A 21,116-nucleotide genomic window follows, 5' to 3' on the forward strand; every position below is an offset into this window, starting at 1 on the left:
GTTTCCTCTGGGTCCTCCGGTTTCTTCCCACACTCCATAGCATACTGGTAGGTTGATTAGATTGTGAGCGCCATTGGGGGCAGGGACTGATTTGGCAAGATCTGTGCAGCGCTGCGTGATCTGTGTGCGCTATATAAATAAAGGTATTATTATTATAATTTTATAATTGTTTTTTCAGCAAATCCACTCAGTTCAGGGATTAAACAAGATATGCATCTGCATCTGGTAGGTACAGCATTCTCAAGGTATGTTTGGTTCACAATGCATAAAAGCAAATGGTAGATTTCCTTTAAAGATTTGTAAAATGAAAAAATAGATATATTTTTTTAAGGTAAACCTAGCTAAATATACTGTAATAGAAACAATGAACTCAAGATGGCGCCGAGATCTTAGAACGCACCCAAAACATCAAAGGACACCTGTCATCAGGTCTGTGTCACTTGTCCTGTCACTACTACCTGTTGGAGCCGCTCACAAGGATCCCATCCCAGCCTTTATCTAGTTATTTCATACATTAATCATTGTAAAATCATCTTTTCTTTATTATGTAAATGAGGCTGGTCACATGGTCAGAGGCAGTGATGTCACCCCTGTTACCCCTCCCCTCTCCTCCCCCTGCTCATGTCTGTGTGTAATGTATAGTAAAGCATTGCTAGTGAGTGTGCTGCATCTGCTGACATGCTCCATCCTCCTAATATACAGGTGAGAGACACAGACATCAGCTACACATGAATATGACATGTTCTGCTGTAACATGGCTGCCTGGAGCTGCTGTATCTCTCCTAAACACACACACACATGCGCACACAGGCTGCAGGGGGCGCCAGCACCAGGAAGCACATCATTATACAGCCTCACATCATTATACAGGCTGTCAGTCATGCACTGGGGGTGTGGCTGTGCCTCCCACTCATGAATAGAGTGGACAGCTTGAATATGCTAATGCTTCATTGGACATTTCACAGGTCATTTGCATACAGCTTTAGGACCTCATTGCTTAGGTTTACAGGCATGTAGAGGGACAATGAAGGGATAGAGGCAATGCTCTCTAATGGCAGTTTATGAAAATATATTTAGTTTAGTGGGGCTATTTTGCATGACGGGTTCTCTTTAAGAAATTCACTATGATGACATCAATGTGCGACAGCAGGGAAGTTCTCCAATCAAGAGACTACATGAGCTGGGAACTCTGATATTGTTATGATCTACTTTATCGGGTAAACATTAGAGACAAAATTGGCGCAAATAAATCGGACAAGCGACAATTCAAAAACGTGTTTAGTAAGGCAAAACTCGATCAATCATAGATCACAAGCCAATAAAAAGAACAAACCAGGCGCAAAAATAGCCGAACCTGAGGCCCACTATGATTAGTGTCCCCCTAAGACTGACAACAATCCCACTCAAAAATATGATCCTATAGAAAATGATAAAGTAGTTACATGAGGTCATTTAAATGGTGAGATGATGACATTTTACATTTTAAAATTGTGGTGAAGTATTGCAACTTTTTAGTCTAATGATAGATGCCGCACATCTGCAGAACAGCCACTCACTGGGGGTCATTTACTAAGGGCCCGATTTGCGTTTTCCCGACGTGTTACCCGAATATTTTCGATTTGCGCCGATTTCCCCTGAATTGCCCCGGGATTTTGGCGCACGCGATCAGATTGTGGCGCATCGGCGACGGCATGCACGCGACGGAAATCGGGGGCGTGGCCGAACGAAAACCCGACGGATTCGGAAAAATCGACGCATTTTTTTAAAAAAATGTGTCGCGAAAATTGCACTTACCTTCACTCAGCCCGGCTCGGTGTATTCCAGTGCGTTCCGATGCTCTTCAGCGCAGCAGCGCCACCTGGTGGACGTCGGAGGAACTGCCTTAATAAATCCCGGCCGGACCCGAATCCAGCGCAGAGAACGCGCCGCTGGATCGCGAATGGACCGGGTAAGTAAATCTGCCCCACTATGTCAGAAAAGGTGCAGACAACCCAAACCAGACTTAAGCCTGCATCCAAAAAGTCACAAAATAGAGACAAATCTACTAACTGCACCTAAAAATTGCACAGAAAAAATGCCAAAAACAAGCGACAAAATTATGATCAATGTCCCCCATGGATAGATATAGGTTTGTGAGTATATAGCTCGTGTTTGAAAAATTTCTGTTCGGCGCCCGTTTATGGATTTTTCACTTTTTTTATTGTTTATAATTAAAAAACTAGTAAAAATAATGAGCTTGAAAAAGGCTCGGAGCCGAAACGTCGCTGTTTTTGTTGCCGATTATGGAGTATAGAAACACCACTATTTTTTTCACCACAATTTGGAGTGCTGCCCGCTTTCTTATATGTAGTAAAAATAAACTATTAATAAAATCACAGTAAAAATTTATAATTATTTAGGAGACGCGTTTGAGATCCCAGTTTTATAGCTAACATCATCAGATGACTTTCCCATGGCCACAGAACGATGTATGAGAGCGGCTCTGGGGCTCGGTCTGTGAAGATGGAGATGCTGAGCTGTGAGGACCATACAATAGGATGAGTCACTTTCCTCCCGCTATGGGCAGTAAAGTGTCCTCACACCTCCATTGTTCTCCTCATATGCTGTAATGTAGTAGATGACTATTCATGGTCGCCGTCTCTTCCAGGAGTAGTAAATCAGGATCTGCGGAAAGAGACTGGAGTGGTGGCACGCGGATTATCTGGTGGTTGCAGCAGTGTTGGAGTGAGATGGATCTGGACGGCAGTCAGTGAATGGATGTGACACAAGGGAACGTAATGTACGGCAACGCGAAGACAAGCAGTCGTATGTTATGTGCTCCCAGGCTCTGGCATCCAGGATACATGGCGGAGACTGTGACAATGGAGTCACTAGGAGAACAGAGAGTCCTCCACCGAGATGATGACCTCTACCATGGCCATGGCCGGCAATGTGTGAGCCATACTGACCCTCTAAGCCCCACTACCTAGACATCTATAGTGTCCATGCCCAACATTTACATGTTTTCAGACCTCTCAACTTTCAGAAATCTTTTCTTCTCCTAATCTACACCCTTTAACTTACCCCTAACCCCACCATCTACAGCCAGAGTGTCCAGCTGCATCCATCATTGTCAGAAGGTTACATGCTATCTGTTATAATGTTGATCCATATGGGTCTGACCAGCTCACAAGAAAGGAGGCCCCATTTATCCAATGAATAAGCGGCTCAATTTATCCTCATCCTGTAAAAAACAAGCCCTGTAGTAACTTTAACCGAAGTTTAAAAAAGTTCACATCTGGGTAGAAGCTTCAAAGGAGGATCCTACACAGGGCACCATCTTACCTAAAATGTTGACCAAGAGACTCTCACACACTAACTTGAGGCTGAGGGCACAGTCACATCCAGGCCCAGGAGCTTTAAGGGGCCCATAAGTTAGATGGCATAGGATGGTGCTCATCGAACAGTGGTTGGCTGTGGTGGTTCACCTTGTCTTGACTCTCCGACACTCACAGCCCATTGAAGGGTCAATAATCTACGACTTCTCTCTCCCTAATTCTGACTTTGCTATCTTTTAGAGCAGCTCATAAGGATTCCATCCCATCTTGTTGATCCATACACCCATCATCGTAAAATCCATTTTTCTTTGTTATGAAAATGAGCCTTGGCAATGGAGTAAGGAAGTTGGACTGGGCAGAGACTTCCCTGTTATCCCTCCCATCTCTTCCCGCTGCTCATTTCTCTGTGTAAAGTAAAGAGAGACCCAGATAAGGCAGCAGCTACACAAAGTACCTGACATCAATTCTCTCCTAATAGTGGGGCTGCATTATGTTATCTTCCCTCAGCACACAGGAGGAGGATGAGATGGGGTGAGGACAGTCAGTGACCATGTTGATGGAGCAGAGCGGGCATCTGTAGCTGCACAGAACCGCATGGAGGATCATCATATGGGCTGTCAATCAAGGACTGGGAGGCATGGATGTGCAAGAGAGTCATGAATAGGCTGGACTCAGCTTCAGGGAAGACGCTGAACGGACTTACCGCTGGTCTTTTGAGTAAAACTTTTGGTGGACAGGTCCGACATAGGAAGGTGCATGAGCAAGTAGGTTCCTAGCTTTACAAATCCTGTGAAGCTGTTTTATCTACTAGAATTTGCCTAAATGAGGGTTAATCCAGGGAATTCTTTGGCAAAGGCTCAAGTCAAATCCATTTAGTGTTATTGTGGATGTAAACTCAGAAGGTACCCTATGCCCCTGAATGAACTGTATTGGAGTCCTCCTGACACAGATAGTTGAGTGTAATGTTGCCGCTCCATTTGCCGCCACCTTAGTGGTTCTGAGGTTGGGAGGAGTTATGTGATGCCGTATTTGCACCTGCCCAATTCAGAGCTGCTAAAATATGGAATATTTTTTATTAGTTTTGCAAAAAAAGGAATTGTCGTGGACACACAATGCGAAAGGGCTTTTATAAATAGGAGTGAACCATCTATGAAGTGAGTGGAGACTCTTGCCTCAGGCAGCACAACCTGCAGCAAGATGGGGGGGGGGCAGCTTCAGGGGCGCAGTCATCTGCTATAAAGCAAGACCTGACACCTGTGTCTCTTCATACCAGATATCAGCACTGGTGTTTCTCTTTCCATAGTGTAAAAATCGTGAGCTTTGTCAAACATACTGCATTACAATCTGTCTTCGAAATGCAACACCCCTAAGCCTTGAAATGAGCAGGTCAGCCAAAATCCATGGGTTGGGTTGACATCGATGTGTGACATTGTTTCTAACATATCCCAAATCAAAGAACAACAGTGATAAAATAATAATATTATTTTGATAGATAAGGTTCAACAACGTGACTAAGGGTCAGGAGCCACAAGGAGATAAGGAGTCTGGAAGCAGAATTCCTCATAGGAACTGAAGTATCGACCTTGAGAAAGTCTCGTACTGATAACATTCATTCACAGACTAAAGCCACCCATACACCTTCAATGAATTCTCCATCAGTCATCAGCTATTCTTCTGGGCTCCTCCATAGACATGCACTCTTGATGTGGCCAGGCCACGTCTTCCCAATGTCGAGGGTCCCACGGGTTCTTGGCTGTTAGATTTGCACCATTAGTTGGACTCAGTCCTGTCCCCCTATACCCTATACATTTTTAGGACTCTTTCAGTCACTGAGCAGAACATTCTGATGGAAGACAAGAATTAGTTGTGTTTTTACTGTACACATTCCACAGATACCATCAATTTTGTCCTTCAAGGCCCAAACATGATCTCCTCACATGACCTTTGACAGTCTGAGCCCTACAGAAAAAAATAAAATTGCACTGCTACAATATGAGGGGTCACATTTCCTGAAGGGCACGTTCAGATTCCAAAATCTACTCTGGAGGTTCTTCGAAAGTTAACAAAATTGGTCAACAGAATTACAAAATTTGAAAGTGGTTTTTCACATTGGACAACCCTAAGTAGAGTTACTACGTGATGTATATAATGTATAATTTATTGCATTGGTCTAATTAGGGAAGAGGCACCATATGAGCCCCCTAAGGGTCCTGGACCTAGATGTGGCCACAACCTCTGCACCTACCAAGTTACTCCCCCAAACCATAAGGGTCTTCAAGTTATCAGAGGGTGTACAACTTCTATGGGCCCCAGTGATGTGTTGTAATTTGTGGGGAATATGGTAATGCCACCATAGGGGAGAATAAAGCATCACACCGTACCCCTAATAATGTAAGGGTTGTCCACACTCCTCAGTACATGACGCACCATGTTAAAAAACTTGATGGATAGAAGACATATTTGCGAGACACCTTCAGAGGTTGGATGACAAGCTTGTGTCACCGCAGCCAAACATTCAGGGCATTTACTAGATATACGTCATTAATGTCCATCATTAGACATTGCCTTAAGGCCTTATTCAGACATGTGTATCCGCTTGAGTTTTTTTGGCATCTACAGCGTAAAATGAATGGATCCATTGGCTATAATGGGTCCAGGTTCTGTCCATAAACAGTCCGTAGAACACACACACGAGGAACATGCTGGTCCAAACAAGCCCCTAATGTCACTGGGATGCAAATACATCTCCCATAACATAGACAAGCAAACTTTCCCTACTATGGATTGTCATAAGAACCAGGATTAACAATAAAACTTAATTACAGACGCCTGTGATAACTGTTATAGCTGATTATTGTAGCCAAGGACTAAAGTACAGTAATTACCAATATCCAGAGGTCCGTTTGTAACTAGGGGTTGTATGTAAGTCAGGTGTTCTTAAGTAGGGGACTGCCTGTATATACAAAACAATATATACCACATACAAGTGCACAATAATTAGATACGAGATAAAACTGACCACAAAATTACTTCAAAATATAACATACCTGCTAAGCACCCATTTGGTCCCAATACTGAATATGGTCCTGATTCCCTTACTCATCTTACTACCTTCAGGTTCCTCTACCCACCCTGGTACCTTCACATTTCCCTGGCAAACAAACTACCCTAAAGTTCCTCCAAGTTTCTTTGTCCACCTTACTACTGTCATGTTTCTCTGTCAGCCTCATAAACTTACAACCCTCAGGTCCCCCTGTCCACCTTATAACCTTAGAGTTCTGCTGCCCACTGTAACGTCCCTGCCCATCTTCCAAACTTTGAGTTTTTCTGCTGACCTTAAGACTCTACTGTTGAATTCATCTGCCCACCTTACAGTCTTACTACATTCAAGTTCCTCTGCCCCCCTTATTACAATCAAGTTACTCTGCCCACCTTACTACAATCAAGCTCCTCTGCCCACCTTACTACAATCAAGTTCCTCTGCCCACCTTACTACAATCAAGCTCCTCTGCCCACCTTACTACAATCAAGCTCCTCTGCCCACCTTACTACAATCAGGCTCCTCTGCCCACCTTACTACAATCAAGTTCCTCTGCCCACCTTACTACAATCAAGCTCCTCTGCCCACCTTACTACAATCAAGCTCCTCTGCCCACCTTACTACAATCAAGCTCCTCTGCCCACCTTACTACAATCAAGTTCCCCTGCCCACCTTACTACAATCAAGCTCCTCTGCCCACCTTATTACAATCAAGCTCCTCTGCCCACCTTACTACAATCAAGTTCCTCTGCCCACCTTACCACAATCAAGTTCCCCTGCCCCCCTTATTACAATCAAGTTCCTCTGCCCACCTTACTACAATCAAGCTCCTCTGCCCACCTTACTACAATCAAGTTCCTTTGCCCACCTTACTACAATCAAGCTCCTCTGCCCACCTTACTACAATCAAGTTCCTCTGCCCACCTTACTACAATCAAGTTCCTCTGCCCACCTTACTACAATCAGGTTCCTCTGCCCACCTTACTACAATCAGGTTCCTCTGCCCACCTTACTACAATCAAGTTCCTCTGCCCACCTTACTACAATCAAGTTCCTCTGCCCACCTTATTACAATCAAGCTCCTCTGCCCACCTTACTACAATCAAGTTCCTCTGCCCACCTTACCACAATCAAGTTCCTCTGCCCCCCTTATTACAATCAAGTTCCTCTGCCCACCTTACTACAATCAAGCTCCTCTGCCCACCTTACTACAATCAAGTTCCTCTGCCCACCTTACTACAATCAAGCTCCTCTGCCCACCTTATTACAATCAAGCTCCTCTGCCCACCTTACTACAATCAAGTTCCTCTGCCCCCCTTATTACAATCAAGTTCCTCTGCCCACCTTACTACAATCAAGCTCCTCTGCCCACCTTACTACAATCAAGTTCCTTTGCCCACCTTACTACAATCAAGCTCCTCTGCCCACCTTACTACAATCAAGTTCCTCTGCCCACCTTACTACAATCAAGTTCCTCTGCCCACCTTACTACAATCAGGTTCCTCTGCCCACCTTACTACAATCAGGTTCCTCTGCCCACCTTACTACAATCAAGTTCCTCTGCCCACCTTACTACAATCAAGTTCCTCTGCCCACCTTACTACAATCAAGTTCCTCTGCCCACCTTACTACAATTAAGTTCCTCTGCCCACCTTACTACAATCAAGTTCCTATGCCCCCCTTATTACAATCAAGTTACTCTGCCCACCTTACTACAATCAAGTTCCTCTGCCCACCTTACTACAATCAAGTTCCTCTGCCCACCTTACCACAATCAAGTTCCCCTGCCCCCCTTATTACAATCAAGTTCCTCTGCCCACCTTACTACAATCAAGCTCCTCTGCCCACCTTACTACAATCAAGTTCCTTTGCCCACCTTACTACAATCAAGCTCCTCTGCCCACCTTACTACAATCAAGTTCCTCTGCCCACCTTACTACAATCAAGTTCCTCTGCCCACCTTACTACAATCAGGTTCCTCTGCCCACCTTACTACAATCAGGTTCCTCTGCCCACCTTACTACAATCAAGTTCCTCTGCCCACCTTACTACAATCAAGTTCCTCTGCCCACCTTACTACAATTAAGTTCCTCTGCCCACCTTATTACAATCAAGCTCCTCTGCCCACGTAACTACAATAAAGTTCCTCTGCCCACCTTACTACAATTAAGTTCCTCTGCCCACCTTACTACAATCAAGTTCCTCTGCCCACCTTACTACAATTAAGTTCCTCTGCCCACCTTACTACAATCAGGTTCCTCTGCCCACCTTACTACAATCAGGTTCCTCTGCCCACCTTACTACAATCAAGTTCCTCTGCCCACCTTACTACAATCAAGTTCCTCTGCCCACCTTACTACAATTAAGTTCCTCTGCCCACCTTATTACAATCAAGCTCCTCTGCCCACGTAACTACAATAAAGTTCCTCTGCCCACCTTACTACAATTAAGTTCCTCTGCCCACCTTACTACAATTAAGTTCCTCTGCCCACCTTACAACAATCAAGCTCCTCTGCCCACCTTACTACAATCAAGTTCCTCTGCCCACCTTACTACAATCAAGTTCCTCTGCCCACCTTACTACAATCAAGTTCCTCTGCCGACCTTACTACAATCAAGCTCCTCTGCCCACCTTACTACAATCAAGCTCCTCTGCCCACCTTACTACAATCAAGTTCCTCTGCCGACCTTACTACCATCAAGTTCCTCTGCCCACCTTACTACAATCAAGTTCCTCTGCCCACCTTACTACAATCAAGTTCCTCTGCCCACCTTACTACCATCAAGTTCCTCTGCCCACCTTACTACAATCAAGTTCCTCTGCCCACCTTACTACAATCAGGTTCCTCTGCCCACCTTACTACAATCAGGTTCCTCTGCCCACCTTACTACAATCAAGTTCCTCTGCCCACCTTACTACAATCAAGTTCCTCTGCCCACCTTACTACAATTAAGTTCCTCTGCCCACCTTATTACAATCAAGCTCCTCTGCCCACGTAACTACAATAAAGTTCCTCTGCCCACCTTACTACAATTAAGTTCCTCTGCCCACCTTATTTTAATCAAGCTCCTCTGCCCACGTAACTACAATAAAGTTCCTCTGCCCACCTTACAACAATCAAGCTCCTCTGCCCACCTTACTACAATCAAGTTCCTCTGCCCACCTTACTACAATCAAGTTCCTCTGCCCACCTTACTACAATCAAGTTCCTCTGCCCACCTTACTACAATCAAGTTCCTCTGCCGACCTTACTACAATCAAGCTCCTCTGCCCACCTTACTACAATCAAGCTCCTCTGCCCACCTTACTACAATCAAGTTCCTCTGCCGACCTTACTACCATCAAGTTCCTCTGCCCACCTTACTACAATCAAGTTCCTCTGCCCACCTTACTACAATCAAGTTCCTCTGCCCACCTTACTACCATCAAGTTCCTCTGCCCACCTTACTACCTTTGCCGACCTCTGCATCCCTCTGCCCTTCTTACCTGTTAGTGCTGTCCACTTTAGTACGCAGGGCGAATGCTAAAATCCATAACTCGCACTCTGTTCTGACACCTGGGTGACTTCTTAGCAGGTTACGGACTCACAAACTTTTTTGTAGTGCTAAAGAATTGTCTCTCACACATACAGGAAAATGTAGTAACGCAGGATCTGTCCATTTGCTATATTGTACTATTATGTGTCATTATACGTGTGTGTATACGACCCTAGTCTACTATAGTGCGATGTACTGTATCTGCCACCGCTGTGTTTGTGTGTGTGTGTCTCACCAATACTTCTGTCAGTCAGTGTTTTTTCTTATGTGTCACCCTGACTTGAAGTTGCTCGGCTAGTCAGGCGGGTCAGGCGCTAATTCAGCCCACATTTAACTCTTTAAACACCGGAAGTTTCTTCAGGGAGTTATACATGATACAGTCAGTGTCTGTCTTGTGATTACTAGTACAATGTAAAAATAAAGTCTAACACTGAGGTGCTTAGGCCAGTTACAAACTTCCAAAGTTTTTAGAGTTTTTGATCTTGATCATAAATAATGTGGGCACTATGACCCTCCCAAACACTCCCACCTGCTCTCCTCCGTATGGAGTGTCGCAATCCGATGGATGAGTGATCAATATTTCAATCCCGAAACACCTCACTTGTAATACTTTCTTTCTCCTCTGGAGGAGCTGCAGGGGAATTGTATAGTCATTGACAGTTTTGTATCTCCACATTAAAGATCCTTCTAAGAAATTGAACAATCCCTTTAAGCTAATGTCAATCATAAGGACGTATTTAGAAACATGTCCACAACATGATGTTGAGATCTTGACACTCCCCAGGCTGAGGACACACATGGGAAGGGCATCTCTGTGGCACCACAACTAGTTTCCTGTAGATCTGGGTGGAAGGTTTCAGCTGTATCCAGAACGTGGATGGGTGGACAGGTCCGTCCTGTTCTTGCGTTCACATTTGGAGCATGTGTCACCAGACAAAATTCTTACCATTACACAACACCAGCGGTGGTTGGAGCAGAAGCCGAAAACTTTTATCTAGATACATAGATAAAGCCACGGTGAACGTACAGTACAGGCCGCTGTAAGTCCTGTACAGGCCCAGACAAGTGTGAAGATACCGGCCCCAGGGGCTTCTTCTATTAACTCAGGGTTTGTGTGTTTACCTGAAATTCCCTGAAAAAGCTGCATTTTCGGCAGCACCTGTTTTAGTAAATTACATGTTTGTCAAAAATCTAAAAAGTTTTTTCGAACTACAGAAGAGGCAGGTGACAATATGAGGACGCATTTACCTACACATCAGAACGTGGTATATGAAAGGTCCACTTCAACTTTATACCTCATACATCCTCATTCACATTGTCCAAAAATTCAATGTGGAAAAATCTGCCTCCCATTCATTTCTATGGAAGGTGGTTGTGGATTTTTTTTCGTGGATGGGTGGATTAAATGGGTACAGCACAGAAATTTCCATTGATGAATGGAGGCTCAATCTCTAAACCTGTGTGAATGGACACTTATGGACCCCATTTGTGTTAATGACTTTTTATTTTGGAGGTGGTTTTCATAGAACAGCCGAGCACAGGAGTCTTCATATTCATGAGCGGCGGGCTCCTCCTGTCTATCTGCTGCTGATTTACAGACTATTCCCCACTAATCATGAATGTTGGGGACTCCACACATCACCAACACAACACCAGAACCCGGCTCCCTCAGTATAGTTAATGGGCGGTGAGAGGAAACATTGTCAAAATAACCCCATTTTCTGAGGTAAAAAAGTTGCAAATTTTGGTTTTTTATAAGAAAACCTGCGCAGGGATGTCTTTTGGCCCAAAAGGGATGTATTAGATCATAAAAACATGGTGGCTTTCTTCCAGGAACAGCGCCATTACTGTTTGCAGGCTGCATCTGGTATTGCAGTCAACAATATAATGGTTATATAATTGTGTGTTCGTTATTATATGTACTCCTTGACATGATGTCATGGCTGATATATACTCAGGATCATCTATAGGTCACATCTATAAGACCTTATTCTGATGTCTACATTGTCATATCAGTATACTAGTGCCTACTGTGCACCTGTATATACATCCTATAGGTAGGCCGCGTGACTGCGCCGCCTCATCCACTTAGTAATCCGAATCTGACAGGATGACGTGTATCGCGTTCTCTGCCAAAGACGTCAGAATTTCACCTTAATTTTGTCAAGTGATTGGATATTTTGCCAACACATTTAATGTCTCCTACATGACCTTACACGTACAATCAGACGCTGACTCAGCCGGATTGGAGCTTAACCATAGACAAGTGGCAAACACAAATAGGGTGTAATGGGAGTTTGAACCCTGACAATGACCCCCCATGTCTGCCATCTTGCTTCACCTATTAGGCCTCGCCAAAGGCAGCACCTAATAGGTCGTGATGATATAATGCATTCCAATACAATGGGATTTTAAATTGTTGTATGAATGGTGTGTATTAGTATTAGTGCATTGTGTGTATTAGTGGTGTGTATAAATGGTGTGTGTATGTGGTATACAGTCCCTTATAAACACACAATGTTGAAAAATACTGCAAAAATACTGTAAAATAAATTACATTTTTCTGATTATATACACATATATTTGGTATTGTCGCACTCATAAAGACCCAAAGTAATAAATTATCACACAATTTAATCCATTAAAGGATAGACATAAAAAAAATTGCTGTCTTTTTGTTTTTTTTAGCTCATACCACCTCCTAAAAAACTCAAAAAAACCTATATATCCTAAGATGATACTTGAACAAACATTGATCCATCCCGCAAAAACCAATATCTCACTCGTAGAAGATGAAGATTACTACTGCAATTTAATGATATTAAGTTATGTATGAGTCCACTGTGTTTTACACGTAGGGTCTGCTGCAGAATACTGCTGCGGACTACTGACTATATATAAAGTCCAGGCCTTCCGACGTATCCTGGTTGACCGTCTTAGACAGAGCATTCCCGGACTTCAAGTCTTCTGCAATACACACCAGGTTTTCTGCCACAGCTTCCAGAATGCCATACATCTGAAATATAGAAAGGAGACTATAATGAGGGGTGTGATTCTGTCCCCCCAGTCCCTGCCATGCACAAGCACACTCAGCTAATGAGCATGCATGTGTTGTCAATGAGCAGAAGGGAGCAAAGCAATGTCTGAGCCCTTACGCAGTGTATGCTTCTGTCTCTACTATGTCTGGTAATGCTGTGCTGAAGCATTATGGGATTTCAGCATGCCCATCGCTAGCATGTCAGGCTATCCTGTGCGGAGGCATCATAGGATTTCAGCATGCCTGTGTTATCAATGAGGAGAAGGGAGTAAACCCATATCAGAACCCTATAGAAGTGTATGGTTCTGTCTCTAGCCTGTCAGGTGATTTTGTGCTGAATCATTATGGGATTTCAGCATGCCTGTTTCTAGCATGAAAGGCGATCCTGTGCTGAGGCATCATAAGATTTCAGAATGCCTGTGTTGTCAATGAGGAAAAGGGAGCAAACCCATAACAGAACCCTATAGAAGTGTATGGTTCTGTCTCTAGCCTGTCAGGTGATTCTGTGCCGAAGCATTATGGGATTTCAGCAAACCAGAGGCGAAAAGTATTACCGTACTTAAATTTGCAGGCACTTATATTGGCCAAAAAAAAAATGTAATTCACAAAGTCAGTGAAGGTGACTGCAGGATATAAGAGCAAAGACAGAAAATGATTTCCCCTATAAAAGGCGCCAGGATGACAGACATTCAGAAACTGCGATAATATGAATGGAGAAAGTCCTGAGGATTTTTATGTTCGTGTGAAAAGATTCAGAATAAATCAAGAATAATAATCTGTTTGAGGTTTAGTAAAGCCCATGAGTTCAGTCACTGAAGATTTCTAAAAATATGTCCGGCTGAATGGCTCTCAGCTTTTGGAGACGATATTTCTTAAAGGGATTGAATCAGGTGCAAAATGCCTCTTAAACCAATAAAAGTGGTGTGTAGGGGCCTTCAACAGGAGCAGAAACTGACATTAATGGCCACAATGCGATGAAGTGGTGCAGAGATAATCATAGTTTTATGGATATGCAAATGAATCTGCAAGTGCAAAGAGGGCGGGGCCTATTTTGTCAGATTTTCCTACAGACAGTGGCAACGTAAGGAAAGGTTAGAAAATGTTGATCAAGGTTAAAATTTGCTAATTCCAGAGAAGTGTCTGCGAATATTAAAGTTGTCTATATGTAAATCAGGTACTTTAGTCCCGCCCATGGTGCACTTGGATAAATTAGATAAATAAAAAGCATCATTATTGCTGATTTAGGAGGATTTTTGGACCTGTAGACTGAGTCTAATGAAGCTACTCTGGTGGATAGGGGAAGAAAGAATGGGAGTCACTGATCTAGCAAAAAATTATTCTGCCCCTTTAATTCAGAAAGGAAGTTTCTGCTTCCAATATGGCCGCCCCAGGGGATGTTTCTAAGAATAATAAAAAAATTCCACTTCCACAACATTTAATGACTATAACGAGGACATAACTTCTGTTCTACTTACACATGTAATAGCTAAATCTGAAATTAAACACACGAGACATTGCCTTTAAGGAGCGATTCTCCCTGTGCTGGCACCACTTGTCCATGAATAGCACATGCCCGGCCAGGTCCACACATTAATGTGAAGGCAAATGTCGCAGCTGAGCCGGTGTATGGACAGAGGTGCTGACTATGGGGTTTTAAGTCATAATAGAAGTACCAGGAGGGGAAGACGATGGCGAGGAGGGGGGAAGACGATGGCGAGGAGGGGGGAGGACGATGGCGAGGAGGACGATGGCGAGGAGGGGGGAGGACGATGGCGAGGAGGACGATGGCGAGGAGGGGGGAGGACGATGGCGAGGAGGGGGGAGGACGATGGCGAGGAGGGGGGAGGACGATGGCGAGGAGGGGGGAGGACGATGGCGAGGAGGGGGGAGGACGATGGCGAGGAGGGGGGAGGACGATGGCGAGGAGGGGGGAGGACGATGGCGAGGAGGGGGGTGGACGATGGCAGTGGTTTTTTAGGTCCATTTCTGCTGACAGGTTCCCTTTAACACCAAAACACTTTTTTGTTTTTGCTTATTACTTTGCATCTTCCAAAAGGCAGAACTTTTTTATTTTCATTTACAGATTTGTATGGGGGCTTGTTTTCTGCAGGACAAACTGTACTTCATAGCGGCACCATCTAATATTCTGTGCAATGGCATTCCTCTGTTATTCCTCCTACAAATATTCTGACACTGATTGGACGATTGACCTTATAATAAATACACACCACAGTGTAGAGATTTTCCTTATATTTCTCCTGTATGACCGGATCCACGTGACACAGGCGAGACTCTGGGGGTGTAACGTCCAAACTTTCTCCTGAGGACACCAACTCCTTGTTCTCTCTGGAGATCACTGATGTCTTTGCTACTTTTTTCTCATCCTTGCCCTTTAATTTTCTGCTGTTTGGACGTTCCTATTTGTAGGGAAAACGGGAGTTGTATTAACTGATTAAAATTAGGAAGTTATAAAATATACTATTAAATACAATGTAATTGTTGCATTAATCCGTTGTCCAATGTCTATCTATCTATCTATCTATCTATCTATGGAGATTGGATTTATGTAATCACTTATTCTGCACATGGACAGGGCCTGGAGGGTGCAGGCAAGGAAAGGGAGGGTCAGGTGGCCGGGAGGTGGTGCTCCGGGAGTGTAAAATGTAATGCTTCTGGTGTCATTTTAAAGATGAACCGGCAGATAAAGACACAGGCAATCTTCATCTGCAGATCTTTATCTGTGTTTAAAGGAAATCTACCATCAAAATCAATCATGATAAACAAAGCTGTGGAGCCATTAAGCCAAACCTCCGACTCCGATTCTTCAATTTCCCAAACTTCAACTCAGACTCCTGCTCCACCAAAGTCTGGCACCACAACTCCAATTCCACATTCCTGTTTTCCTGATCACTCTAGCAGTGCTGATATAAATGTGGCAATTACTTCCCAGTGCAATTACTCCCTCTAATCTACAGCAGAGGAGCTTCACTACTGAGCATGTACATAAAGTGCAGCCACATTAAACAGGGGATCAGGGGTGCACAACCTGCGCCGACAGGCCACATGCAGCCTGTCAAGCCATGAGTTGCGGTCTGCACCCTGCTGCCAGTACAGTCAGCATTTCCATTGCTGATGGTCATTGGTGCAGGAGGCCGGGTGACAGTGAGTGCAGCTCCTTACCTCTCCCGAGTTTTCTCCTGCCGCTCCACACTATGTCCTGACTTTTGATGCTGGTTGTATGTGCCAGCGCTAGGACCGAGAGTAGAGCGCTCCGAGGAGCAGGAAAGGACCCAGGAGTGGTAAGTACTTGTCAGCTGTACTGTTCCCAGATCCTCTCCTGCTCCTTGCACAGATCTGCATTGGGTCCTGATGCGCTGGTTACTGATGTGGCCCCAAAAAGTTGAGCAGTATGACAATGTGGCCCTTGCACAGAACATTTAAAGAAAATTTCAGAATTTGTGTAATTTATTATATGTTCGCGGAGTCGGTCCTTTGAATCACAATTCTGAATACAACAAAATTGTCTCAGACTCCGACTTCACGACTCCTAATGATAAACCAGAGACACTTACCCATAGATCCAGGCACCGTGACTTTTTAAAAAAAATTATACTAATGAGTCTGAAGGGCTAGGGAAGGGGGTGTTACGGGAGCCTCTCCATGCTGTAGCTTCACAGGTTGTTACACTGTGCTGTGCTCCCCCTCAGCACTTCCCCCCTCCCTCTGCCTGCTGTAAACTGACACAGCGGAAGAGGGAAAGTACTCCAGCACAGTGTTATAGCTTGTGAAGCTCTGTTAATGCCCCTAGAGCTCTTTAGGCTCATTAGCATAATTATTAAAACTTATTTAAGAAGGAAGGAGGTCCTGAATAAGAAATATAAGACACCACAGTCACAGTTGCTGAATCTATGAGTAATGTCCCTGAATTATCATTCTTCATTTTGATGGTGAATTTCCTTTAAAGGGGTTTTCCCACGAAGAAAAGTTAGGTCACTGGGGGTCTCAGTGCGGAGGGGTCCGATGGAGTCCCACGTATCTCCGTCAGACTAATGGAGCAGACAGCCGCGCATGACCGTTCTGCTCCATTAATCTCTATGGAGCTGATGGAAATTGCCGAGCGCAGCGCTCACCGATCGCCGTCAACTCCATAGTTTTCACAATCTGTGGGGGTCTCAGCACTGAGAACCCCACTGATCAGCAAGTTAAACCCTATCCCGTGGATAGGGGTTAACTTTTCTTTGTGGGGAAAACCCCTTTAACATCCTGTATGTCCTGTACAGAACCACAGGCCTGTGAAAGATGAAACCCTTATCTTTAAAATGACACCAAACCCTTTTTTAATGCACTATAGAACCTGAAAAGTGTCTGAAATTACACTTCCCATCCAGCCTCTACACATCACTCATCTCAAGCAAAAAGTGACTGTTCTCAGCTCATTTGCATATGACTTTGGAGGTGTTTTTTCAAGGGTGAGATTCTAGGATATTTTGTCTCCTTACTTAAAGTATTAACTCAAACTCCCTTTTCGGAGACTCTATGTTATGGACGGATATAAGAAGGGCTCAACTTCAGAATAAGGGACTTTTTTGGTTATATTTGGGCGATGGGCTCAGAAGAGAATTAGTAGCACCCGAAATCCTATCTGTCCGAATAAGACAACACATAACTCCCGCACTCACCTCTCTCTCTGGTTTATCCCTCGCCGTCTTCCCTCCCTTTTTCTCGTCCTTCTCCTTTCCCCCGGGATTCCTTTTATCCTCCTTTACGCCTCCTCCTTTTTTGTCTTCTTTCCCTCCTTTTGTGCGTTTTTGATCCAACACTAGAAACAAGATGTTCAGACAATGTCGGTTCCTATAATGGCCCATGTTCAGAAACGGGGCAGTACATTCTTTTCAAATTTGGACTTTTTCTTAGAACAAATTAATCAGGATACAAAAGAAAAAAAACTTATTGCCAGGAAAAATTAGGGGGCACTGACCCAAAGATATGTTTTTCCCCTAATCCCCCCCCTAAAATGTGCATTTATTTTGGAAACAGAAGATCATAAAGCTTAGATATAGCAGCAATAAGGTTAGGCCAAAATAATAGCAGCTTAGATACAGCAACTAAGTTATATGCAAGGTGGATGCTTATATGATGGCAGATTAGATACAGCAGCTCAGCTCTATGTGCATTAGATACCTAAATGATTGCATCTTAGATACAGTGTCTCAGCTCTATGTAAGGGGAAACATATCTAATAGAAGCTTAGATACAGCAGCACAGCTCTATGCAAGGTGGAAACATATCTAATAGCAGCTTAGATACAGCAGCTCAGCTCTATGTACCTATATAATGTTATAAGGTGGGCGCCTCTAAGATGCCATTATATAGGCAACAGCTCAGTTATACGCAAGGTGGATGACTGTATAATGGCAGTTTAGATACAGCAGCTCAGCTCTATGTAGGTGGATGCCTATATAATGGCAGCTTAGATACAGCAGCTCAGCTCTTTTTAACGTTTATGGCTTTATAATGGTAGCTTAGATACAGCAGCTCAGATCTATCTAAGGTGAATGCTTAAATAATGGCAGCCTAGATACAGCAGCTCTGCAATATATAAGGTGGATGCCTATATAATGGCAGCTTAGATACAGCAGTGCAGCAATATATAAGGTGGATACCTATATAATGGCAGCTTAGATACAGCAGCTCAGCTCTATATAAGGGTGGGGATGCCTATTTAATGGAAACTTTGATAGAGCACACATCTCTATGTATAGTAGATCCTCAATGATGGAAGCTTAGATACAGAAGCTCAGCTCTATTTGTTGTAAATGGAGGCTGAGATACAGCAGCTCTGCTTTATGTATGGTAGCCCCTTCATAATATCGTATATATATTCATAACAGCTGTACACGGTGAGAAGTGATGACGCTCCAGTTATTTCCAGTGACTTCTTCTCTGAATGTAGTGTGAATGGTGTAAAAGGAGAACTCTGCAGCTGCATGGTTCTCTGTACCCTCAATTAGTTCATTATATACTGATCTAATGCTACTTCTGATATTAAGAGGGTAGTGATCTTCTAAGGGTGGGGGGCATGTTTGGCAGACTTCTCACTTTTAACATATATATATATATATATATATATATATATATATATATATATATATATATATTCTAAATTACATTCTAAATTACAGACATCGTAGGTGTTAACATTTTCTACGCAGTGGTTAACGACGAGCAAAAATAATCCCATATGTTGGCGGAGCGGACAACCCTGCCCTAGCGATGAGTCACATTGGTCATGCGCTCCTTTAATTGTTCACGTGAATATTTCTTTACTAAACTAAGCTCAGGATCAACACAACCTGATATAATGATAGGAAAACAGCTGACGTATGACGGAATAGCCTATCACGTGAGCCACGTGGGGAACGCGAGAAACAAAGCGCAGATTGATGGCGGCTCTTAAGCAGTAACATAAAATACACCGTATATAGAAGGATTGGGCGATTATCTTATTCACATTCTTCCATAGAGAGCACATGCATCCTCAGTCACACCGAGTGTGCATGTGTATGATTAGGGTCAGGGGGTGGGGGGGTGCAAGATTTAGACAAATGTTACCATAAGATACTTATCTAGGGCAGGAATAAAACACATAAATATTCTTTTCCCCTTGCAGCGCAGTTTCCTGGAGCTACGTACAGACCTATCAGTTCACGTAGGATGTTGGCAAAGATGAATAAACCTCTGCCATTAGAGTAGAAAGAACACTGGAGCTACTGGATGTGTGCCCGAGAGCTGTGCCAGGCTACACAGGCAGCAGATGCCAAGGTCATCAGGATACCAATATATATATATACACAGTATATACTCCACTGTAATTTTTTTTGCACAAAGCCCCACTTGTTTTATGCTCGAGTATATAAAAAATAAAAACTCAGTACTTACCTCTGGTGCTCCCTGCCTCTTCCCTCTCTGTTTTGGTATAATGGGTCCATGCTGTGTGTGGAAAGACACACAGGCCCATCTCTACCCGCGTTGCTACACAGGAAACTGAGAGGGTGCAGGAGCTGCAGGAGCTGCAGGGAGCGCCGGAGGCAAGTAACAAGTTTATTTTATTTTTATAAAATGAAGAGCTGCTGCTGGGCATTTCATTAGTGGGGGGAGGCTGCTGGGCATTTCTTTTACTGCGGGAGGCTGCATGGGGCATATCATTATTGGGGGAGACTGTGGGCATATCATTACTGGGGGAGACTGTGGGTATTTCATAAGTGGGGGAGGCTGCTGGGCATTTCATAAGTGAGGGGAGGCTGCTGGGCATTTCATTAGTGGGGGAGAGTGCTTGGCATTTCATTAGTGGGGGAGAGTGCTTGGCATTTCATTATTGTGGGAGGCTGCTGGGCATTTCATTAGTAGGGGGAAGCTGCTGGGCATTTCATTAGTAGGGGGAAGCTGCTGGGCATTTCATTAGTAGGGGGAAGCTGCTGGGCATTTCATTAGTAGGGGGAAGCTGCTGGGCATTTTTTTTTACTGAGGGAGGCTGCATATGGCATATCATTACTGGGGGAGGCTGCAGGGCATTTCATTAATGGGGGGAGGCTGCTGGGCATTTCATTAATGGGGGGAGGCTGCAGGGCGTTTCATTAGTGGGGGGAGATTGACCATTGCATTTCCCATTTTCTCCAAATTTGTTGCATTGATTTATATTCGCTTCAGCTTATACTTGAGAATGTCCAAGGTATAGATATTTGCGATTGGTATACAGATGGATCTTTTTTTTAGGAAATAGAACATTGGTGAATGATGGTGGACTATGATTTGGTGGAATGTGGGACCAATGTCTACATCATGTCTTTTTTATCCTTTATTGAGATCCCAGCGAAAAACAGGTCATTGATTGGCTGCAGTGATCACATGGGTATACTGCATACAAGGGTGGATTTCCCTATACCACATCCCACACTACTGTATGGGGCCCAGGAGACCAGGGGGACCCCACATAGTGGTGATATGCACGTTCACCAAAACGGCTTTTCGAAGCCCATTGTCTTTCTGTCCCATTCTTTTGATGTCGTAGTCAGAGACTCTAATTATTTTTAGTAAATCTTACAAATGCATCCAAGGATGAAAGACAGTCAGTCTCATAGACATCCGTTGTGCCTGGGAGCGGGGACGGCAGAGCGCGGGGTGACAG

The 21,116-nt window shown here is 44.0% G+C and overlaps 2 protein-coding genes across 2 annotated transcripts in view; both read right to left on the bottom strand.

Moving 5' to 3' along the window:
- Positions 1-10,160, bottom strand: part of EPN3 (epsin 3) — a 28,635-nt gene extending 18,475 nt beyond the window's left edge. Inside the window, exon 1 of the mRNA XM_072112370.1 lies at positions 9,845-10,160. The gene's annotated coding sequence lies outside the window, so the exon portion shown is untranslated. The remainder of the gene's footprint in view (positions 1-9,844) is intronic.
- Positions 10,161-12,684: 2,524 nt separating this feature from the next.
- Positions 12,685-21,116, bottom strand: part of MYCBPAP (MYCBP associated protein) — a 28,495-nt gene continuing 20,063 nt past the window's right edge. Inside the window, exons 17-19 of the mRNA XM_072112371.1 lie at positions 17,611-17,750; positions 15,160-15,348; positions 12,685-12,910 (exon numbers count right to left, since the gene is read on the bottom strand). Coding sequence (XP_071968472.1) covers positions 12,779-12,910; positions 15,160-15,348; positions 17,611-17,750 — 461 coding nt within the window. The 3' untranslated portion in view covers positions 12,685-12,778. The remainder of the gene's footprint in view (positions 12,911-15,159; positions 15,349-17,610; positions 17,751-21,116) is intronic.

Source organism: Engystomops pustulosus, chromosome 6, assembly GCF_040894005.1.
Source record: "Engystomops pustulosus chromosome 6, aEngPut4.maternal, whole genome shotgun sequence".
In the NCBI taxonomy this organism is placed as follows: domain Eukaryota; kingdom Metazoa; phylum Chordata; class Amphibia; order Anura; family Leptodactylidae; genus Engystomops; species Engystomops pustulosus.